This window comes from Trichoplax adhaerens, genomic scaffold (genome assembly GCF_000150275.1).
Source record: "Trichoplax adhaerens TRIADscaffold_1 genomic scaffold, whole genome shotgun sequence".
In the NCBI taxonomy this organism is placed as follows: Eukaryota; Metazoa; Placozoa; class Uniplacotomia; order Trichoplacea; family Trichoplacidae; genus Trichoplax; species Trichoplax adhaerens.
Window position 1 is genome coordinate 3018986 of NW_002060943.1, and position 25785 is coordinate 3044770.

The following is a 25785-nucleotide window of genomic DNA, read 5'->3' on the forward strand; positions in this document are numbered from 1 at the left end:
AAATATTTCCACTTCGATAATCAATATTTTTACAGTATTGCGCCCGAAGGAGCCCCTGGCATTTTTGAACTATTGAATCGTTTGCATTATATCATGGACATTTTTAAGCTAATAATTAACTTAATACACCGATAATATGAGAAAGTTGATGAAAGCATGATACAAGCATCAGGCTTAAATTTATATCCTTCCGCGAGCTAAAATGTTTTCGATAACTTATCATTTCTAAATCAGTTTTATTGACATTTCGCTCTTGAAAATATCCTCATTTTTGGATATATATCAGTATAACAGGCTGCTTAGTCATCTGATGTCATTTTATTGATGAAGCAGAAACAGTTTCGTATACTACCTATATATAAGAAGGTTGATACAAGAAGGATACACAAGCATTATGCTTCATATACATATACCCGACTATGAGCTAAAATATCTTCAATAATCATTTCTAAATCAATTTTATTGAAATTTAACTGAGAATTTACAGGTGATAGACATAGTAAATATAATAGATACGGAGTGAATCAAGTAATGTATTAGATGAATTAAGAACATAACTTGGTCTGATAATATATTATGCATTACAAATTTAAGCTCTAACTTTTCACGATAGTCTACCACAAAACATTAATACAAGTGAGCTATAATACGTTGCAATAAATCCAATTTGCATCGATCTAATTTTTGAGCATCCTTAATTCTTCGAAGCATTTTAGACACTAAAACACAGAACGCATCCGTTTCGTCTTTTCCATATAGGAGGTAACCATTTTGGCAGTCCATATTTACTCTAGCCTTGTCTAGTATAGTCATAGCAGACACGATTAATTCTTCGGCATTTGCTTTTCGTTTACAGCCAGCTTCGAGCTTTTATGATATATAAAGGAAGAAATAGTATCAATAAAAACTTGGCATTAAAGTGATACAATTAATAGATAAATGATCGTACCTGTACGTATTCAACAGCATCAGTATCGGCAGAACTCTCATTTAATCGAGTAATTTCACCGCGACCTGAATTATTTTGCAATTGCTATTAAAGCAACAAAAATAAAGAAAAAAAATTGATTATCGGTTATACCATAAGTGCATGATTCTATTTTTTAATCCTAGAAATATAAACTGCTATATAGATTTTGCCTGAGTATCATTTTCATCTTCACAAGTATCCTGATCTATTTCATTTGCGTTCCTCTATTAGTAATGGATCATATATTTTACATTATGAGAGAAAGAGGAATTAGCAGGCCCTAAGGTAAACCAGCTAATCGTTACATATATTGCTTTCATCAACTACTATCATACATTGCAGTCATTAATTTCGAATTCTTCTGAACGACTGTCACTAGAATTCGGTTCTGGGGTGGAAAGATTTGAATGAGATTCCTGATTTACATTCTGGTAAATAAAATATTGATATTGGTTTTCGTTGAATACAAGTACTGAACGCCATAAAATGTAAAATGTATAATCATCATCGATAGGATAACTTCAGTGGCTGTTCTCTCAATTTTAATTACCTGTAATTCAGAGTTAGGTATTGACTGCTTCTTCTCCCGCAAGAAAGATAATTCTTCATAAAATGGCCACTTTGGCGTATAAACATCATTTTCAGCAGAACTAGATTTAACGCTAACTGCAATTTTAGCCTGTTCACGGCCGTATTGTGAGCGTAAACTGTGCAATTTCTTCACAATCTCATTGATTGGTTTACCGACTGCTACGGCAATTTGCCTCCGAGCAACTGATCTAGCGTCATTTCTGTGATGTTCTTTATGATTAGCATCCCAAAGGACAGATTTTTCCCTCCATAAAGAGATTAAATGCTGAATCTCTGGTTTCTCCCAAACCATACTAAAGTTGCCGAGGAATTTTTTTTAATTTTCTTTAGAATGCTTATATTAGTGTATAGATATACCAGCAGGAGCAAGAAGGAGTTTACACTTTACTAAGCCGCGGTAGGCAACGTATCGAATTGAAAGGATTAACTGCTAATATACTAGCAATAAGGCTGATAGACAATTCACTCGGTTCCCTATTCAATTCTATTAGTTGAGGATTATGATTGCAAATCCCTCGTATCAAAACTAACCAACACTAAATAGTTGATTCCCTAAAACACGCTTTTGCAACCTACTTTACCAGATAGTGCCTACAGCAATAATGGCCTAACAAATATTTAAAATTATAGCCGTGGAAAGAACTATAAAAAATAACTGTTGACGTATTAATACCGCATATACAAATACTTATATACACTGTAGACATATATCTTTTCTATTTTAAAACATCCATAATTTTAATTCTCCTTACGTCGTTCCCTCAAAAATAGTTGCTAATGTTTATAATTTATCTACACTTTGCTCATGGTCAGGGCATAGACACAAAAGTGAAATGTAAATAGTGTCTATACCATGATATGGTGTAGTAATTACTGAGTGGCTATTTATAATACAGACCCTAACAATCTGAGTAAAAAAATGTGTGATTCCTAAATATGCCCAGAATAAAGTACCGTATTGATTACTGATAATAGAATAATAATTATGGGGCTAGTGCAAATATTTTAATTCTTTCCACTAACACTTATGCTGATTGGTGAAATATATACCGTACTTATACGACATACAATAAAATTTAAAGTTTAACTTTAATACAGTTTCCAATAAATCGGATCTACCGTTTGCATGGTTTCTTGTAGATAAAATGTTATTAATGTACTGAAATAATAATCAGCGATAGCAAGCCCATTCTCTATAAAATCACCAAAACTAGACTCCTTCATAAATATTTTTAAAATATTTGCTTTTATAAGCACTAGCAAGTATCTTTTTCGCTCATTAGTATAATATGTAGCGTTCTCTGATAGCTGTCATATTTCCTTCAATAACGTCAATCTTTTATATTAAGAATAATTAATTTTACATGAATCCGTTTTAGTTTCACTTTCCGAAGTATGACTTTATAAAATTTACGATCTTTTTATGCCAGCCTCTTATTTTCCATAAATAAAATCAGATATTCCGTCACATTGAGTGAGCTTCTTCAATCAAATTGAAACTTGTGAAATATCATTTTATCCATAAATAAACAATGCTGTTTACAATTCTAATATATTTGCATTGAGTTATAGTTCGATGATATTTTAATTTGCCCTACACAAACTCATTAATGTCGATAGTAACTTATGCATTAATTAAGCTTTGTTACAACATATAGGCTAACATCGCTAGCTATTCCTAGAAATTACTACTTCGATCATAATAAGCATCAATTGTCGAATAGTAGACATGACATTTATAGTCAGATAATACATCTAGCTATCGAGTGGTTACAACAGTTAAAGTAATAAAGCTGAATTCTATTTCAAGCGAATCGTAACTATCCACTGCTTGATAATTTACTTCCTATTAGCAATTGCTGGAATAAATTACAAGAGCAATCTTTCCATTATAAGACAGTACTATCTAAAGTTACGGATTTTCTCGATAAAGATAATTAATATTATTTGGAATTGATAAAATTCCCCTGTTCAATTTCAGGGATAAAAATTTTAAACTGATCTATTAATTTATTATCAAGAGCTCTTCTAGTTGTATTGACGATCTAGTATATGGAGCCACTTATGAACTTAAATCTTTTTACACTTTCCAAGCCAATGCAAATTATATTTTAGATAATTATACAGTATATAATTATTTATTGGCTTAACCGTAATTATAATAGAAAATATACATAAACTAGTGCAAAAAGCAATTTGCACCCATGGCATGCATGACACAATAGACATATTCGAAAGATTATTTTTAAGTCAGACCTAATTTATGATCAAATCCTGCAAGCGGTATTATAGTATACGCGATAATATTGCGTAACTAATTTAAGCACCCCTGTAAAGAAAGAGACCGAATATGCTATAATTTTAATAGTTATAATTTTGACAATTTATAGTTTAATTTCGTAGCATTTCGTTTATTTGCTAGACTTTTAGCGGACTGTACAAGCTAATTCAGCACCTCTAAATCATTATATTATACAGTAATAGTTTTTTAATAAATTATAACAACGTCTAAATTTTAATACCAGCATAATGAAATAATCTTAATAAATAGCCTTAGATGACGGTTTTCAGCGATACAAATCAATATTATACTATGAAAATTTAATCAAGTATGAGTTGATCGCACCTAATTAACTGTAAATACAACAATTGCAAGAGTCTTTCGTATTTCTTGTAGCAAATACGTACTTAAATTACTCAGCTTTCATAATGTTTACGAAGCAGGGCTACTAATCATCATAGATTATCAATAATTACATTAAGGCTGAAAATTAGCATTCTGTTCCTTTTGAGCTATACTGAACTAATTGAAAGCTTTCTTAGATTTTAATTATAACGTCAATTACAAATTCTTTTATTAATTATGAATTTCTAGGTGTTTTCCCTACATGAATTGTTGTATGAACTATGACTCTATTCCAAATAATTATTCTTGTTACTCTTATTTCGCTAGCTATTGACTCTAATTTTTCAGTTTCCTTTCCTCCATGGCAGGCCTTGTAAGTACAGGTAAGCGATAATAAAGGCAAGATATTGTTCTCTTCCATGCTGCGGTAACTTTGTAAATACGATTTAGTGTATTTATTTTACTCCTATTTTTATTAAACTATAAGTATTGATAGAATTAATTAAAATCTGTTAGTAAACAACTTATTCCCTGCCGTATCTTTCTATAGCAGTTTCCACAAATACAGACGACCAATAGAACAAGTAAAATTATTTTCTTCCGTCGTATGCCATTTCAAGTTTCATCCTACCAATTCTACCTATTATTTTGCTAATATGAACAAGCGATTAGAAAATGGTTATATTTTAGTCAATTGCATCAGCTACAGTGGCTACTGATCTAATTTAGCCCTATTCTTTCATCACGCGCTTGTAATGACAAAGATCAAAAAGCATTTCGACTTTAAATTACTAAACCTAGAAGACTAAGTTATATTCATCTTATCGATAAGATAAACGAAAACAACGGTACCATCGATAGCTACAGACGTTCTAATAATTGTAAAATTATTTATGTAACAATAGTCTTCCCTGTAAAGAGCTCTTACCATGTATAATAAATTGTACATTGATAGTAAGCAGATTTGATGACTGTTAAAAAGTTATTTTATATTCAATATTTTCTAGTTGGACAATTGTAAAGTAAAGATTGCAGATGGGCAGTTTCAATACTATAAAAGAAATAATATTTACTAAAGTTCTAGAAACACCTATGGGATTTGCTATCATAATGTAACAAAATTACTTAAATTATTATGCATTCCAATATACTGTAAATAAAATCGAAATATTTTAAAAGCTAGCAATAAAAAATGAATGTTATTGCAAGCTTTCATTATTTCAGAACTTTTTTATGATGAAAAGCCATGGCGTCACTATCTTAATAACGAAATTAGAGGGGGAATTTACTAAGTAGAAGTCGATGTATTAACATATTAATATTTTTCAAGCCTCTAAAGTAGACATTGATTAAAATTGATGAAATAACTTAAAATGGCACTCATTCTACCATCACAATTAGATTATGAAGTACATTCATCGAATACAGATGAAATTGTATGTTAAAGCTTAAAGTAGTTATGATAATATGAAAAAAGCTACTAGTAATCTGCGGCAGAATCTGCGTGATTGTTTACTTTCTGATTAAGATTCACCTGCATCATGACAGTTATAGCTCTTCCCCTATTGCCTTAATTGATCGACTAAACTTGTGATAATATAGAGTAACTACATGAATAGGCCCTTTAGTTTGTTTTCTAGCTGCCACAATAGAATTAATAAGAATAAATTCTATGATACTCATTCATCTTACATATTAGTCAGATAAATCTATCAAAGCAAAACATACGGTGTCAATAAAGTGTGAAGAAGGATTATGTACTCATTCTATCAGTCTAGAAGTCGATCAACATTTGCTACTTGAGGATAACATTCTAGATGCAGTTATAGTCAAATCTTGAAGTGAATGATTCAAATAATTTTATTAACTCTTAGTAAATAGGATACGTATCTATTTCGGCCACTTACCTGCTGCATAAAACTTATATCTAATATTAGGTGATTAAAATAATTTGTGTGATTCCATTTGATTGATCCAGATAGATTATAATATGTAATCTCACAATTAAAACTCAAAATCACACAGTATGCAGCATGCAAACAGATATTACAGATCGAGGGATGAGTCTATTCTATCACGATAGAATCTAAAAATATCTATTCGTCATTTCAAAGACTGTTGTTGGCTTACAATGAAAGATTATGATCTAATACGACAGTTTTATTGATACGCCCCTATCATAGAAATCAATCTGACCGAAATTAGTTAAAACCTGCATGAAGTCTAATTGAATATGTACCTAATTTCAGCTTATTACAATGTGGATGTAAGTACGTTTGATAAAGAAACTGCTTCAAAGCAATGTTGTAGATTTAGTAAGAAAGATACACTCGTACAATATTAATATACATTGATAGAAAAAACTAACTAGGTCTTATAGCGAAGTAAATTTAACACATTTGTGATTTCAATCCTTGCATTGGAACAATTCCGATAATTTCAAAATAATATTGACTTCAGATATTCTAGAAACATCATGTAAGTGGACTGAAATTTGCATTCATCTTTATCTTATTATTTTTTATTTTCGATACAGATTAATGTATTCATGTAATTTTATTCACCATGCCATCAACCAAGGTCTTAATGATTGGTTTTTGTGAGTATTTGTGGTTATCATCATTGAACTGTAAGCGTATATTGTTTTTTAAGGTATTTTTTAAATTATCATGGATTTTTAATGGTCTGATAAAAGAATCCTACGACCGTTAAATAATAAGGAACAATATTTCTCAATTTTTTCTATCATTCTTATTATCCTTATTCACCGCTTGTAATTGTGATATCTTCTTTTACTTAATAATTAATTTATTGCCATCAAAATATAAAGATTAAAGCAACATGCGTACGATGGTAGCATTGTATTTTATTATCCTACTGACCATGAATAATTTTATAGATATTGTGATAGTTAGCAGGAATTAATTTGTATTTGATTGTTATTTTAGATTATATTGTAAAATGACGTTCATATCTAATTCTTTAATTTCTTTGAAATAGATAAATTGGAGTCCTAATCACTGATTTGTATTCTATGTATGACGAAGATAAATTGCGTAGAATTTTTTATTGAATTATGGACAATAATGTTTGAATAGGCTGTTTTGAAGCTTAATTAACATTTTATAGCGAATCAATTATTTTACTTCTATCCAATTGAATATCAAAATAAAAAATAGGTAAATAAGATCATTAATTGATTTCTAAATAAATTAAGAGTACTCTTTGTCATCGTTTCATTTAGGGAGGCTTCTAGAGGCATCTCTGATAACCAATTCTACTGTAACTCACCAGTATATTAGTACTATCTTTACATAGGTAGCAACAACCAGGAATATCACTGGCACCTTCAGAATATCGAAATCCTGGCTTAACATTTTCAGTAGCAAGTCTTTTAAATTAAAATTAATCTTAATATCACGGAATTTGAAAACACTGATAATTCAATGGAAGCCAATCTTACAGCATGAAAGAGCATCGAATTTAAAAGAACCTAAAAAGTATATGTTAAGAATAGATCTGTTCACGATGAACGATTCCAATTTAACTCGTTATTTTACACCGATTGAAACAACATTTATTGCATTTATTATGCTATTAGCTATGGCGTTAACATTATTTGGCAATTGTTTAGTCTTGCTTTATGTCTGCCCTAAAATTGCTATAAGAACGGTTGCTGGTGGATTAATGACTAATTTAGCTATTGTCGACTTATTAGTGGGTTGCTTATTAATGCCGTTTAATGCGGTATCATTCCTTTTTTCTGGTTGGTATTTTGAGCCAAGTACTTGCCAATTTTTTGCTTTCGTCAATACAACACTATGCATTCTATCTACATTAACGTTGTCTATCATTAGTCTTGATCGTTATATCTGCATAGCGAAACCTTTACAATATCACTCAATATTTACCATACTCTCTATACGCTTTATTATACCGTTTTTATGGATTATTGCTTTGACAATTGCTAGCTTACCATTCTTCCATATTGGTCGATACGCCTATGTTAGTCATGAATTTCAATGTTGGATATTACCTTCCTCCAGTATTCGGTTAATTATAATCATTTTAAGTATTTTATGCTTTTGTGTCACCATCATTTTAATTAGTTATTCCCTGATCTATAATGAAGCACGTAAAACCAAGCGTAGAATTGCTTGTATCAGTTCTATTTCGAACAATTCATCACGTATGCGCCATTATGACTATAAAACGGCCAAAACTATGTTATTAGTGGTTGGCCTATTTCTAAGTTGTTGGATACCACGTACAATATTATTGCTATGGTATACACAAAATAATTCTTCCACATTTCAAGCTACATGGCCGTTGCTGTGTACATGGTTAGCTCTAACCAACTCTACTATTAATCCATTTATTTACTGTGTACATAATTCATACTATCGTAGTATTTTAATGATGGCGTTGAAAAGACAGTGCTGTAAACGACGTAGCCGCACTCATAACACAGCCAGGAATTTTCCCTTAAGTATGTATAATAACTGAAATTCGAAAACGAATGCCAGGCAAGTTTATTTCTATGTTAATTATTCTATCTCTGTAAACTATACTATCTTCGATGCTTTTGACTGCTTTTATCATGATTTATTAATTCTTCCTTAAGATTCCAAATCGACACGAATATAGTACACAGAAATGCGAAATGAAGTTAAACTATTGCTGGGTATTTACGATAAATTAGGCCCCAAATTCTATTTTATGAATTTGCTGTATATCTTTGACGAGACAATGTTTGTTGAATTTACTGTTAATATTACGCCGAAATTGGTGTTGCAATTATCAATGTATCTAAATCAAATTATAAAGATCAAGATCGAGATTTCTAGTACCTCATTTGTAATAATTTTAATTAACTTTTTTTATTAGCATCATGATATCATCACTATCGCTTTTATCTTTTCTAATATTACATGGCTTGTTGTTGAACAAAATCAAGAAATAAATTATAATTCATAATCTATCCGCCATATCATTTGTATGGTTGATTGCCTCTGCTTAAGTCCTGGCAGCTACGATATACTATTTTAATCAGAATCACACCCTTAATTCTTCATTTTAATCACAAGTTGTTTTCAAATTTATCCTCTAATCATACAGCCTTCAACTGTATTTGTGCCTTTTTCCGTTTTGGAATAATTTAGATTAGTATTAAAACTGTGCTCCATTATTTCATTTGTTTACCTTATCACTGATACGTTGACGACTAAAATTTGGATCAGCTCATCGTGAATCAGCCTCTGTTTAATATCATTGCTTTATTTTTATTACCATTTCTATGCAGATGAATATGAGGTAACAGTCAAGAGAAATATCCAACTTTCGTGATCGATATGTTGTTCATCAATGGTACTATCAATAAAATGTTACATCGACCATTCAGCATTACAACTTTCATTTCTATTTTCAGTTAAAGTTTACGTCAGCCTTTCATTTCCTGGCTATATCAAAGCCTCTTTGCTGTTTATATTACAAGGCAATTTTTGTTTGAAATGATAATGTATTGTACACAAGATATAATCCAGTAACATGACTAAGATGATGTTAGCTTAGTATCGTCTTTCATATCTATTTTCATCCTATCAACTTCCCGGAATGAATCTGTTTAGTTGGATCAACAATTTAACTCATTCTTTCTAAAATCTTATCGAAATGATATTTTATCCAAAATATTCCGATTCGATTTTTTATTAATGATAAAATTTGAGTAGTCTATGTATCCAGAACGAATATCTTACCCAATCATGAAATGATTAAGATTATAGCTATGATAAGAGAATCGATTGATGTCGATTAGTAATTATTGTAATCGTTAGTAATTGAAAGTTTAAAATCCTTACGGTCTACCCAAAATTTTATAAGCGCTTCCATATTATTATTACTGGATGTAGCCAAGAATAAACTCATATACAATCCCTCCGTGGCATAATGCTACATCCAGGTTATATCTACGTACAGTAATTGCTATCAGTGCCATTTTTTAATACTCTAAGACACAGGAACTATAACTCAGTTTGCTTTACATGCGAAAGTGAAAATTCAAGAACACTAGAAAAGACTTTATTTATTTCTCTCTAATGAGCACATCAATCACTACAGTGGTCATAATGCCTCTTTTTATATAATAGTAGAAGTATAAGTCCGACTATAAAGAATTGAAAAATCATTGTCTACCTGAAAGTACTATTATACAGTCACTAATATTTACTAAAGGAGTCAGATATTGTCAATTTTCAACCAACTCTTATGATTTTTTGCGAGCCGATTTGAGATTATGATATATTGAGGAAAAGCTTATATTAGCTTGAATTTGTGACAGATCAAAACCCTCATAATTATAATTATAATCTATAGATCTATCTAGTTGTAAGAAATACCTTTGTAAAGGAAGTAAGATAAAAATTCTTGCATGTAATGCCATACCTGACGAAGCCAGTTAGTATATTTATTCGAATTTCCGATTATTTGATACCCCATAAACTGCATATTTTAAACAACTACGATGTATGGAAGATTTTTCTTGCTAATCTAATTGGGTAATATGGCTAGACTGTTATCACTATATTTTAAAAGATTTGGCAATTGACCAAGCTATATACTGTTCAAAAGAAAGTTATTCCTACGTCATTAATTACTACAGTTCATCAAGGGACTACTCAGCGACTCATCTTCAATTTATAATAACGAGATAATTTTATTGACCCCCAAGTCTTCGCTGATCTTTTCTCCCTATTGTTATCTTGACAACACTATGAGTGTCATAATGATATTTTCTATTCTTTTCATAAAATCTTAAATTATGGTCGCTGCAGAACAACATTGCAGTGGCTTGGCATATGGCTGCACTAGTTAAGCAATAAATTAATATCGATCTAAAGCGATATCGAACTTTTAATTATCATTTTGATTGTGTGAAACCGTCAGTTTTAAATGAACGAATCAAGTTAGCATGAAATTATCTTCATTTTTGCAACAACGCCTTAAAATTGGCGTGCCTAGCTAAATATAGGATCGATCACCATGAAACTAAATATATTTAGAAGTGGGTTATAGCTACTACAATAATTATCAATCTTCCTATTTCATAGTTGCATGTTTGTTATAATTGATATTGCATTAGGTCTCTTGAATTTTGTAATTCATTATATTATCCTATAAAGTGAACTACTAGACAATGCGATTCCATAATATTTGATTTTTTGATCAGATATATAAAATCAATAGTATAATAAGTAAGAATTTATTCTGCTACTTTTTCTGAAAATTTGATAATACTACCAAGATAAGATTTATTAACTAAACAAGAATGATCATGATAGATATCATTTCTTACAGTATACATATTGAATCAACATATTATGCATTGCGATCGTCTTAATTCTCAATACAAGATGGAAGGATCTTCAAAAAAGTTTTTTTGTATTCGACGATATCCTAATCAATCAAGCTCGCCTAATCACTCTCTCATGTAAATAAATTCAATTCGATTTTCAGCACCTGTGCACTTGAAATAAAATCAACAAAGGAGAATTTCAATGCTTAGCTTGTCTTGCATTACCTTGTAGGCGTTGAATATTAATCAATAATTTACTTTTTGTCAGATACTCAATCAAGCTTTTTTGTAAATTGTGATAAATAGATTTATAAATCTTGGACCATGATTTGAATGCTATTTTCTTCTAGTTAATTTAAAGATTTTCTAATCTAATTCATATAATCTTGTGATTTCATCCATCATTAGTTCATCATTTTGTTGTACAATTTCTTTCCCTATATCATTTGATTTTATCTCTTTCTGCATTCTAGTCATAGCAATATTGTAGTTATATTTTCTTATCCATCTATGTCAGTCCAGTGTGACGATATCACTAAAATAATGATATTAAATCAACAATGCAAAGAGTCAATATCTTAATAATACTTGAAATTAGATATAAACATTTTAACTGCATCAGTCATGCTACTTACTACTGATACTTAAAATACGATGATGTCAGTAGATATTTAAATCTAATATTTTCTCCGATGTGATAACAATAGAACGATACGTCGAGTGTTGAAAAATTTTTTCTCTATACATTTCTAATAACTCCAAATGGGTTATGAAGCAATCCACTTTGAGATGTATTTTGTTTATCGAATTAATGATAATAGATCAATCTCTTAGATGGGATAAATAGCTAGTTTATAACAGCATTTGCTTACTTAAATTGTATCTTAGTGCTAAAAAATTGATATTTACCATCTGCAGGGTTTTTTAATCTGCTACCGTATTTATAAATAAATCAATTACTTGTACGTTACATATAAATAGAATTCGTATCTAGGAATCTTTGAAACGTTATAATATTGTTGATATTTATCTATTGGTTGCCAATGAAAAGTAAATAACCATTTAAAAGATCAATTTTACGTAAGAAATCATTAATTAACGATGCGTATGACGTGCAGCAATTGCTATTTCAATTAAGATTACTTAATAATATTTTTTCCTGAATGCAGAACTATTATCTGTACATTAAGATCATTTTATATTCAAGAAATAACCATCTTTTCGACTGCTACCATTCCGGTGGTTAGGTCGCCCATGATTCGTTGATTTATCAATATAGTTCGATTATAGTTGAATTTAACAATAATATATTCCCTTATTCATGGAGGAAGTGAATTATGTATGACTAAGTCCAATCTAATATTCTGATCAAATTTCTTTTCTTCTTAAACGAATTATTAGAGAATACCCCTTGTTTTAGTTTTGCTCAATAATGCGTATATACTTTTATGAGTATTTATTAATTGCTAATCTCGCATATAATTAAACTGTTTTTTGTTGCTAGCGTTTCGTTAGTCAAAAATTTCTTATTGATCTAGATAGGGCCGATAGCAATAACCAATCGTAAAGCTACCATTATTTCATGACAGAATTTTAAAATCATAACTTCTGTAGGTCATTATTTTATCTTGTAACCGCGATTTAACTCTAAGGATTAAAACGAATCGAGTCAATTACTATTTACGCGGGTAAATCATCCTATCCAAATCATCTTCAACGTATAAACACTAGCTAATATCACCGTAAACAAGATCCTTTCAGAATAATAATAGTAAACTATTACTATCATTATGACGTGGAAGTTGTAGCAATTAACATTTATCTTTATAATGAAATTAATCCTTATTCTACTATTGTAAACTTCCATTTGAAAAGAGAAGAATGATGGGATAGTCATTCGGCCAATATTCATATTGCCATCAAGATGGCACAATAACCATCGTAAGAATTTTAAAATAAAAGGCATGCTTTCCAGTGATATCTCGATTTATCGCTAGTAACATCGATTTGGTATGCAACGAAATCATCCTCCTATTTAAACAAAAATAATTTCCAGATCATGACGTAGACAGTGCAAAATAAAATAATCATTATTTTATTATGCATGTAAGTATTATGGTACTCAAATCGAGACCAGAAATAATGCTCTATAGGTCATTAGTAAATCTAAAATTGAAAGAAGGATTCATTTTCGGGTCAGTGAATTCGTTAGATACCTAACTTACAAGAGAGCTCTAAGATCATATCGTGTTCTCATCATGATCAATCTCGTACCATATGCGTACTCTAATTATACCAATTTAGATCAAAGAATATACGATAGCTAATGATGTTTATTAACATTTAATTTCATGCCCATAAGGGTGTTTTCAGCAATGATTTGTACGCTAATTTGTCAACTTTGTATCGGTATGATCCACTTTCTACCTAATAAATGTGAACGAAGCACATATGGAAGTTTTTGTTTTGCAAGCAATAAAGAGAGAATAGAAGTCAGTAGTTAGTTTTATATGAACTTTAATTACTTGTACATTTTCCTGCCTCCTACATTATTCAATAGGGCTATTACGAACTCTAAATGTTGAAGTGGAATAGAGGTAAATAATTTCTCTTACTTGAATAAGATAGAGATTAGAAGGGAAATTTTTTATGCAACGTGCATATTTGACGTTTTTGGGGAAATACGATGTGCGCTATATGGCGTAAATTAAATGTTAGACAGAAATACTGGAAGGCCTAGACTTAAAAAATACTGGAGCGCTCAAGTTTGCTTCAATCGCCAATTAAATTTTATGTAGCAGTCCTTTAGCGAATATGAATCCACTATGTGGACAAATCAGAGCACTTCGCGACGAAAATCTCGAGGAGCATGAGGTTATGTCATATAATATCAAGCGTTTCGATACTCATTTGATTTGAATGTTGCTACAATATTGAAATAATTTGTAACAAAGTTTTCAGCCTTGAGAACTTTTGTCTTGCAAATGCATATATCAACGCATATATGTAACATTTTGTTCTATATCAATGTATATGTATAACGTTTTGTTCTATATTAATGTATATCTATAACGTTTTATTCTATATAAATGCATATCTATAACGTTTTGTTATATATAAATGCATATCTATAAAGATTTGTTCTATATAAATGCATATCTATAACGTTTTGTTATATATAAATGCATATCTATAAAGATTTGTTCTATATAAATGCATATCTATAACATTTTGTTATATATTAATGCATATCTATAAATATTTGTTCTATAAATGCATATCTATAACGTTTTGTAATATATAAATGCATATCTATAAAGTTTTTTTTCTATAAAAATGCATATCTATAACGTTTTGTTCTATATAAATGCATATCTATAACGTTTTATTATATATATATATAAATGCACAAAAAATTTTACCACCGTGATTAGCCTTCGGCCGGAGCCGGCAGAATAGTAGAGTACTGAGTACAGTACTTTACAGTACTGTATACTGTAGTATTGTACTGTAGTTCTGTGTACTGTACTGTACACTGTACAGTACTGTATACTAGTGTATAGTACCTACAGCACGTATAGTACTCTTAGGGATGTGTAAAACTAATGTCTATAGGAACGTGTAAAGTCTCTACTCTACACTGGAACGAATATGTAAGTCATGACATCTATATTGCACCAGCTTTGACTGGACAGTGGACACTGCAGTTGCCCTAGCAGTTGCCTAGTGCCTGCAGCCATTCTTGGTGCTTGGAGCTGGAGCTACTAGAGGAACTATTTTGAAAGTTGCAGCTTGCAGGTGATTTAGGTAAGTTTGCTATTTCTTTCGTCGTAGAGCCAAATTTCCTGCAGCTCTCCCTACTCAAATAATCAAATTCTTAACCTAATTGATTTATTCGTTCATCTTGTGTGGCTTCTTTAGAAATAATAACGGTGTAGAAGAAATCAAATCGCATTACCAAAGAACGCCAGGATGCAAGTGTAAGCAACTTTAGCTGATTAAAGCACAGTCTTATGCATGTACTGTATACGCGTATGTTAATCTTAGCACAGACCAGACGCCCTAAAAGATTGAATAACGTATTAGACAATCCTACATGCTGAGAACAGAGTGGATAGGCGTTACGTTATTATAATTGAATAAGGCAATTTAAATAGTGACTATGAATGTATGAATGTTGATAGCAATCTTTCAAGTAGCTTGCGATATGTTTAAATTAGAAATGATTCTTACTATTTTACGCGTATACCTTCCGTTCGATCGCTATTTCATAGATCTGCGTCAGTAGTTAATCTTCAACGTCTTGAAATAACTCTTATCTATGTATCCTATACAACATGCATCGACTATAAATTATAATATTCACCATGCATCAGTTATCAATACGGTATATATTTTTTAAATTCGTACGTACGCCATGCTGCATGGCCATTCCAATAATTCCCTTGAAGTAATAATAATGTATAATCGCTATCTGCTTCTTTTATCACCTTATTCAATCATAGGTTAGACGGCAATGCTGGATTATTAAGCAATTATGAGGTACGAGTATCATGTCATGGTAATATTCAAACACCAAATCAATCGATCGATCTTTAATTCGATGTGGTATCTGTACGAATACACTAGTTTGCGATGATATTTCGATATCTGTCAATAAACGTAGCAATTTAATGATGTTGATAACGAAATCACTACATGCCTGCACCTTAACTTTTATACGCATTGACATACAACTATGGCATTAAACGAAATACGTGTTTCGTTAGCTTGCACAGATGCGGCAAGAATCGTCACGTTATAGCGTATCGTAAATAACTTTAGTCTCATTTTATGTTGATAATTATTAATGGCTATCGACCTATCATCTTTCATACATGGTTTTGTAGGTATTGGCGATACTAAAAGAAAAGAAGAAAGCAATCGCCGAACAAACACAATACGTGCCAGAAAACTTAGCCACGGTAACATATGAAGTAAGTAATCATATGCTCTGTCTTGTAGTAATGGATTCTACGCGTATATTAACTTAAACAAACAACCAATTCTTTAATATTCATTTGGATATCAGTTACAGTACTATCCAGTTACCATTACCTATTTATCTATTACTAAGTTAACAATATGACAAATTTAGGTAACCAAACATCTTCAAGATACGCCATGTTCAGTGCAAGTAGGATCTCTTTATGTGGCTAATACGTTGTGAAGTGTATGAAATGTAGGATCCTGTTAGCTTTATCAATATTCTTTATTACTAATCATGATAGAACGAACAGATTATGAAGGACTTTATGCTGGCCATATCTAAATTCAAATTAACAAAGTAAGACCTGTAACTAACCTGTTTCAGAAGGGAGTTTACTTAATTTCGTTTAGATTTTTAAACCAAAGCTGCTTTAATCACGATTGAATTTGTTTTTTTACAAACCTAGTTTTATTATGATCATGAGAAATGATTTACACACCTAAATATAAATTAAATATCTACCATGATAGAGGCACGTGTAAATAAATGTCGTTTTTTACGTATATAGAGCGGAAAAGTTAATGTTACTCAATCAGAGACCAACTTCACTTGTCGAACTTCATCTGGTAAATGAAACCTTCAGATCTAATACAGCCGATAAGACTTATGAATATATAATCCATACGTACAAAAGATAGAGGCGCAACATTAATATAATATTTTTGTCTCATATTCAATGAAATAGATTATAGAAGAAACTGAGGAACGTTTTTCTGAAGAAGAAAGCAACGAACTATTACAAATCATTGATGATATCCTCCCGCCAGTGCATCCCCATGATAATGAAGATACAGAAGACAAAGGGCAAACAAATGAAGAACAAAATTAATCCGGCGCGAATACGAATGTCCCTGACTTTACCTTACCTTTAGAAATAAGTTCTCCATCATCATAAGGATAAATAGCAGTCTAAATTGTATAAAATTCGACAAGCATGAATGAAATTGTAGAAATTTCTTACAAATACAATTGTACACTATGTTATTATTGAATCTAAAAAATATTGCAAATCTACCTGTTTATAAACAAAATAATATTTATGATGTTAATAGTGATGTATAAAATTACTGTAGTATTGCAGTGCTAGATAAAGTATTTGATTATGCTTCTATACAGAACTCCAGCTAACAATGATCCTCACTGGGAAATGTTTAAGTTTCTGTGCTGCTTATCCTATGGCAATTTTATAAAATATAATGTTACCCAATTTCATAAATACTACATTAATTGAATATTTTCGTAATCATGTTAAGCCAGATAACTAAATTAATTTTCCTCCTATAATAATTATATATTATACTAATAGATAGGCTCACTTGAATATGCACGTTAACAACAGACTGAAATGAATACCCGATGAGTCTACTGTATATGCTGCTATATTAAAGGCATTCGGTTTGAAAACAAAGGTTATAATCTACCGATAACAATCAGTCCCATAATTGTTCTATTAAAATTTCAAATCCATACTAAAAACATGAACAGCTAATTAGCAAAAATAAAAATATTTTTAAATATTGTTATCGAGTGTAAGTAAAAGATGAATTTATTTTCATTGGAAATTGATCAAAGAAACATAAATAACAAAAGAGCATCGATATAACGAAACCAACAATCTGTCAGCAATTATGGAAACGTTTTTACGATAACACTTTGTACACGACACGTAACATGGACAAATAAAGCATCAAAAAATGCATATTACATCGCCATATACAAATTAATTTTTAGTCTCATACTTTATAAATAATTCATTAAAATTTCGAAAAATCTTCTGCATTTCGTTCTATTTTATATCGGATACTGATATAAACTTATTAACAACATCATCAGTTACATTAGGCTTTTTACTTTTCAACAATTTTTTACAATTTCACGCTATTGTGCTATAATCCTCGTAACAGTCAATATAATCATTTATTGATTATACTGTCTGAGATAAAAATTTGGACAAAAACCATTTATACCTTTATAAATTTGACCATTAATCTCCGTAACTACTGCTTTTGAAGTTAGATGGCTGCCTTGTCATACAATCTATCTATAATAAATTTTAAGAGTGGCTAAATCAACCCTTAGCTACACTTAACCTTCAGATGTTGTCAATCGCTTTGTGGTTTTCCTAACAACGAATTCTTGATCGGAATTGGTTCGACCATTAATTCTACCGCTAGCCCAACGTACGGTAGTTCCATTACCATTATGATTATTGACGTTATTATTATCTCGTCTTGACATAGTACTTTGAGATCTGGCTAGTAGTCCACCTTTTGGAGGTAATGGGAAACGACTCTGCGTTACTGCAATTTTTGGTGAGGCTCGATCTGGCGAGGGAGAACGCTGTGGAGGCGATGTTCTCAGTATTTCTTCTTTATTTGCTTTGCGCGTACTGGCGAGATGATAATAACAATATGTATTAAATTTATTGAGATATAACAGTCCCATACAGTCTTAGTACTGAACATATTATGCCTGCTTATATATTTGGTATAGGACAAATTATATCATCAACTTACTTTAAGGCATCAATAACAGCCATCTGAGTCATGATCTTCCTATTTGCAGCTCGCAACTTTGCAAGACCCGATTTCTTCCATAGAGATACTTGAGGAGATAACTATTGTATGCAATTATAAATTGAAATCAAATTAGAGCAATACATGCATCTATTCTAAAGTATTCTAATACAAGAGAAACTAGTAGATAGCAACGAAAACAATTAATTTCTCATTCTAAGTTACTGAAAGTAAGTGAAGAAGAATATGATATTACTGCTAATTAATCCATAATATTAAGCCTTCTATTTTATAGCACTCATTGCAGGCATTCATAAGTAGCAGGCCGTTGGGATGTGATAAACTTATTTTATCCCATTTTAAAAAGTTCTTTAACGTAGATGGCTTTACCTCTCCTGATGGTGGAGGTGTATCAATCTCGGATTCCATCATTTTATTTAATGACTGTCGAAGCTCTTCATTGTGTTCTTGTAGTAACATAATACGAATATTATTGGCTTTAACTTGCTCTTCTAGATCATTGACACCCCCTAGACATAAAATATAATCAAATATTTCATTGAGACGGATTACATGTAGCAATTACTTAATAGACTTCATCGACGACTGGAAATTTTATTTAAATTATGCCTTTCAATCATGGATTAATATTTTTATAATGACTAATCATCCCTGTAAATACAGACATAATCGCAACATGAAAAATTTCGAGTGGTAGGCATTTAATGAATTAAAGCAATTAATAAGCAAAAAGAGAAATTATTGAGTATCTTACCACTCTCCAGTAAATTAAGAAATCCTCGTTCATCAACTGGTTGTTGAATACATAATAATTTTTCGTGTTGTTTGCCTTCATCGACTTGCTCCTGTAACTTGTTAATGCTATCATACAACTCTTCAATATTTCTTTCTAATCGTTCCTTCTCTTTCATAGCCTCTTTAATTAAACGCTAATTTGAAAGATTGAATAATAGTTAATTACAAATGGATTATACAACAGTAAGATAATCCATCTAATTCCTTAGCAAAATAATTACCCTTTTTGTTTCTAATTCACCAAGCAATCGGTCAGCAACTTCTTCGCTATCTCTTAATTGGGTCGCTAATTCATCGCGCCTTGCTTCTGCCTCTGTCAACATATCGCGTAATGACTCACATTTTTCATCTAATTCATCAACTCTTTTAACTAAAGCATCGTGCTTGCCCCTCAAAACCTATTATATAACGATCATAACCATACATAGAGATTCATTAGTAAGTCAGTGAACTGCATAACTGCTTTCTTTCCTTCGTAAAATATAAGAGATTAGCGCAATTTGTATGGGAGTAAGACGATTTAAAGTAATAATGTCGTATACTGTGGTATAAGTCTTAACTGACCTCATCATGCTTAAGCAAGGTTCTGTTGTGCGCCTTAGCTTTGTTTAATGCTAAGCTAGTATCATTTAATTCTTCTTGAGCTTTCTCATATTCTTCCATAATTTTAGCAATTTCATCTTCAGCTTTTTCCTTTTCAGTACGGATTTTTGACGCTTTATTCATTTCGTTCGTGACTTTATCTCTTAAATCGGTATTAGTCATCTCTATATTAGCAAAAGTTAGTAGACAGAAAATTAAATCAAATTCTTCGATTATCAAATCAACTTCAGCCGTAAAATTTAGGATTGAAAACTAGCTATGAAATTATATTTGTAAAAGATAAATGCTTGACAAACCTAATGTTTTACAAATAATTTGCTCTCTCTTTAATTCTGATCGAATACTGTCCAATTCTGTTTGAAACTTTTGCCTAGTTCTAATCAATTGGGTTTGTACATTTTGAGTTTCCTTTTCCGCTGTTCGGCATAATTGCTCTAGATCGTCAACTTTTCGTTCATATGTAGCTTTATTTTTTTGTAATTCAAGCTCGCCATCTTTAATTAGGTTTTCCAGATGTTGAATTTTCTCAGCTTGTTCTATTAATTGTTAAGAATGTCAAACTACTTTAAAAGTATTCTTTGTTTAGGTTAAATTGAAAAGTGCCTTTTAATAACTTGAGGTAAACTAATAGTAACCGAGGCTTACAAGTCTTACATCTTAATTGAGTACAAAGGTAACTGGAAGACTTTATGGTATAAACAATTTAGAATTCACGATGGCTTAATTAGGCAGCTAATAACTATTTTAACTGATTTTAAAGCCGAAGATCTATTCTAACCTATCTTACTTTAGTAGCACGTATGAGAATTTTTATCATAACTAAATATCAATATACCAATAAATCAATTACGAGACTCAAAAAATACATCTTAGCTTTGTACTAATACTGTTCAATGTAAAAATTTTATAGAGGCAATTTAATGGTACTGCGTCGAAAGCAATATAAGTACCTTTTTATGATATTTAAAGGTATATAGTAAAACATCGGAACTTTGAATTTAGCTTTGAATACTGTTTGAAAAGTGACCGATTTACCTCGAATTTTTTCGTTAGCTGTCCCCAACTCTGCCCTTAAAGGTCCAATCTGGCCATGCAAATTTTGTATAAAACGGCCAAGCAATTTTAAATCTTTTCTTTCTGCATTAGCCCATCGGCTAATATCCGAAGGTGATAGGGTTGTGCCATTATCAAGGACTTTTTCCATCATTGGTTGAATTTTCACCAATGAACAATGCAATTCGTAGGTTGTGCATAATTCCAAAAGTGTATTACCCACTTCGCATAAGCAACATTGTGTCCTTAAGCAGGATTCACAGGGTAGAAATGCTGTCTCGATAGTTTGTGTTTGCGAATCGGTTACATTATGAGGACGAAATGAGGAGACTGGACGAGCTGATTCCATAACTTTTCCATGAGTGATTCGAGGATTCCTGACTGGTGCACTCGATGGTCGACGAGGACGTGAATTTTCAGCATCTTCCTCAGATTCATAATCAACATTATAAAATGAAGGTAAAGCTGCTGATTGACGTAGCGCACGGCACTCTTCCTTTAATGTATCAATCTCTTGACCAAGGCGTTCAATGGTTTGGCTTTTATTCTTAAGCTATCATTAGTAGGATTAAGGCAATGATAACACTGCATTAGATTAATTAAGAGAAAATATACAATCTGCAGAGTGTTCAATCAAGCTAGATAATGTATATTATAGAAAGTTCGAAATTTAGTTATCATTTATTTTTTTAACCTATAAAAATTTACAATTCTAATCTTACCTCCGTTTGTGTTTGTTGATAAGTCCTGGCAAAATGAACCACTTTATTCCAATATTTCTTGACTACTAAGCCAACAGAAGCTGCAGAAGCTTTAACCCGACTTTGTCGTCGACTAGGGTTACTTTTATCCTCAGCATCGATCAATTGATCGGAGTAGGAGGCTAAACTTTGCATCAATAATAGCATCCTGATATTGTGACAATATAAAATAAATAGTATTCAATCAGGGTAAATACACGTTTGATGTTAAAAACAATTGGCCATAAAACTGATGAAGTACAATCGACATTTATTGCGTTAGACTGAAAATAATTTTGCTCTATCAACAATATTATTATTTTTAATTATGGATGTCCGTTTACACAAATGGCTAGCTCATTCTGTTTTGGTGCTGAATCTTACCTATCGATTACCAACTCAAAAAGGACAATATGAGACATCTGCGAATGTTCTTTTTCTTTAGAGAAACGATAAATATTCAATAATTCATCAATTGGAATATCGCAGGCCATACGATCAGGAAATTTCCATGATGGTGTATGAACTTTTTCATGTAGGCGATCGAAGACTTCCAGGACGGTGCTTTGCATATCTAAAACATCCTGCTTTAAACTTTCCAAGCAATCTTTACTACCTAATAAGTACGTCATGATGATGCCGGTGACCAGTAATATCAAGTGTTGGAAAAATGAATTTTATTTCCTAGTGATTAAAAGAATTTAACTTTATTTCTTCATAGCTGTCTTTCCAATTACTAAATCTCTTTTACATCTTATAGTATTCGTCTAAAATGAGCAGTAGATAGGCAATCCAATTTCTCTCCTAGATTTCTTTTAATGCAAGTTCAATTTTGCCCTCTATATATGAGCAAATAGTGTTATAGTTTATAGTTAGCATGTATTTATTTCTAGAGAGTTAGTTGATTAATTGTATTTGTCATTATTTGGTAGCTTTTACTGTCTCTAACTCATTAATTATACAAGAATTTATCATGCATTAGAAGCTGACGGCGTTGTAATGACAACAACGCGTGCGCAATCGTTAGTTATAAGGGCCTACTATAGGATTCGATGACGTCCATGACTCATCAAAGTGCTGTTGCTATAGTAACCATGGTAATGGATCTAGAACTATCTAGTACAGAAATGTCTTAGCCATCGAGTCCAATGTTGGATCAACATTGCAGATATAGATTGTACATAATTGCTATAATAAACTTGATCATGTTTGGACACGTTATGTGCTAACAAGATTTCAATTGCTTATTTCGTGGGAAAGGGTATCAATATAAATTGTTAGTCTATTCAGGTCCATGTTAGACATGTATTATGTTTAGGATTTAAGCCTTTTGGCCATAAGAAGTAATTCGTCAACATCTGAGATTGTATATATATAATAGGCGATAAAAGACTCCGGTCGGAGTGTTAAGAGCACTTTAACCTTGACAATCTTGCCAGTATATTTTAAAGCTATAGGAATATGATGCGACAGGCTGAAGTTGTATAGACGATTACTGCACCTACTACTTTATTGTAGACAAAAAAAAATCTATTTCTGCTTATAAGTTTAAATATATAAATAGGATATACTGTATAGGCGATAGTGGGATTTACTACTTTGTTATAGACAAGAAGGATTCATTTCTTTTTAGGAGTACTTGCAAAATAATGAAAGACTTTGATAAATGGCTGATTTGCTAGTACAAACTATAGATGATTAGCCATCAGTGATCTCTACTATTAAAATCCTTGCCACTATGCCAATGCTATACCAACCAATATGTCAGAGTAACATGTTAACTTAATCTGATAACATATACGTATATGCTACACTAACATGTGTACAGCTTATTCAGAAAATGAATAAGTGGCAAGGTAACGGAGAAATAAAGACGAAATGTATATTGTATATGCACCTGTGCTGTCGTGGCTCGTCCTATAACACGCATTATATATTATATATTTAATTCTTATAGTCATAAGCAAATATATCCACTTTTTTGTACGTATTTATATTGTAGAAATGTATTAGACGATTTCTGTACAACGTTAATCTATCAGCGCTAATCCTATATATTGCGATTTGCAAAAAGTCGAAGTAAGTCCATTCTACTTTCTCTCTCTCTCTCTCTCTCTGTAATGAGCAATTAATGTATCGATCCAGTTAAAATTTATACTTAGATCATGGCATACCTCCCGCTGTTTTATTCACTTTTGAGCATTCATCACTCATGCTTTTGCTTCTCTAATCTATGCCATAATATTTTACTATAGCAGCATTTTCACAATCAATCTCCGTAACAGCCTTAAAATTGAATTTAGTAGTCTTCTTTATGCGTCATTTTGTCAACAATACTTCAAATTAAGACGATTTCTAAGCGATAGTGTTTTGTGATGCTAGCTAATACACATAAAAATCTAGTGTTATCAATACAATCTGTGTAGCTTTACTATCTTGACTTTCTATGTATGCAGAGAATGGGGATACAAAGAATGTAAGAAAAGTTACCACAATTTTCTGGCCATAGTACAGGAAATCTAATTATTAGAGTAACATCATATTTGATGACATTATTAGTGCAATATACAATATATTCATTAAATTTCAGCAACAGCCTACGTTGCCCTTGTGTGTGTGTGTTTCAGACCCAATTTTAATCGTCAGAATTTGCCTGCTGTCTTATAAAGATATCGTTCACTACTATTGTAGTTTTAGGTGTAAATTTCTTTCAATCTTTTCATTGTAATCCAAAATTTCTCGGCCAGTGCTACCTAGCTATAAAGAGGCTACGAATTTGTGTAGTAACAAACTTTTGTGCTTATACTGGTAAAGCTGCGTAGAAACTGTCCTATGTATCTTCTGACTAACGTCGAAATTTTTAAACAGATTTTGACTGTAGATCGGTTGAGCTACATTTTGATAGTTATTTCATGAATTTATAGCATGTTGCCGATTCATATAATTACATTACGAAATCTTATTAAATCATATTTCTTTACTCACTCGTAAATGAGTATTATCGATGGTCTGTAATACAAAAAACAATCTTATTAGGCCATACTACCTTTCCAAATATGAACAATTGATAGGCTAGCATGCTTTTAATTATATAATTACAGTTACGAAGAATACTATAGTAGCCAGCGAATATAGGAATCTTGATGCTAACCAACAAATGACGTCCGGTAGTTTATTGTTACAAACTTTGCATATTTTTATTTTCATTTGGATTTAATGATGTTAAGACATGATATCAACAATTTTAATAAGGTATTTTATAATTTTTAGCTATGAAGGTAGCGGTATTATAATTTAAAATTATGATTTAAATAGATTTTATATTTCGAACTAAATCAAATCAGGACTTCATTAAAATAGGGGTGCCACTCCTTTCTTATAGAGTCACAATCAGACGTCGTGTGCATTCCTCTGATGAAAGATAACAACGCATTAACGACATTATATCGTCCTATATTCTCAATTTAATCCTTATTTAATGTATATTTGA

At 31.2% G+C, this 25785-nt stretch overlaps 4 protein-coding genes across 4 annotated transcripts; 2 read left to right on the top strand and 2 right to left on the bottom strand.

Moving 5' to 3' along the window:
- Nucleotides 1–627: 627 nt before the first annotated feature.
- TRIADDRAFT_51596 (uncharacterized protein) lies at nt 628–1853 on the bottom strand (the record flags this gene model as incomplete). The annotated part of the gene is made up of 3 exons (XM_002108527.1): nt 628–867; nt 950–1033; nt 1521–1853. The coding sequence occupies 3 exons, from the start codon at nt 1851–1853 to the stop codon at nt 628–630; spliced, it is 657 nt and encodes a 218-aa protein (XP_002108563.1).
- A 5922-nt stretch (nt 1854–7775) lies between these two features.
- TRIADDRAFT_4509 (uncharacterized protein) lies at nt 7776–8615 on the top strand (the record flags this gene model as incomplete). Its single annotated transcript, XM_002107725.1, has 1 exon — nt 7776–8615. A coding segment is annotated over one exon (840 nt), but the record flags the coding sequence as incomplete, so codon positions are not given.
- A 5737-nt stretch (nt 8616–14352) lies between these two features.
- Nucleotides 14353–17396, top strand: TRIADDRAFT_51597 (uncharacterized protein; the record flags this gene model as incomplete). The annotated part of the gene is made up of 7 exons (XM_002107726.1): nt 14353–14412; nt 15154–15191; nt 16044–16080; nt 16428–16514; nt 16809–16864; nt 17076–17133; nt 17253–17396. 7 exons carry the CDS (start codon nt 14353–14355, stop codon nt 17394–17396), a joined length of 480 nt encoding a protein of 159 aa, XP_002107762.1.
- Nucleotides 17397–18652: 1256 nt separating this feature from the next.
- TRIADDRAFT_51598 (uncharacterized protein) lies at nt 18653–22927 on the bottom strand (the record flags this gene model as incomplete). Its single annotated transcript, XM_002108528.1, has 10 exons — nt 18653–18956; nt 19084–19184; nt 19474–19613; nt 19859–20033; nt 20121–20297; nt 20464–20666; nt 20799–21038; nt 21538–22108; nt 22278–22464; nt 22680–22927. The coding sequence occupies 10 exons, from the start codon at nt 22925–22927 to the stop codon at nt 18653–18655; spliced, it is 2346 nt and encodes a 781-aa protein (XP_002108564.1).
- Nucleotides 22928–25785: the final 2858 nt, after the last annotated feature.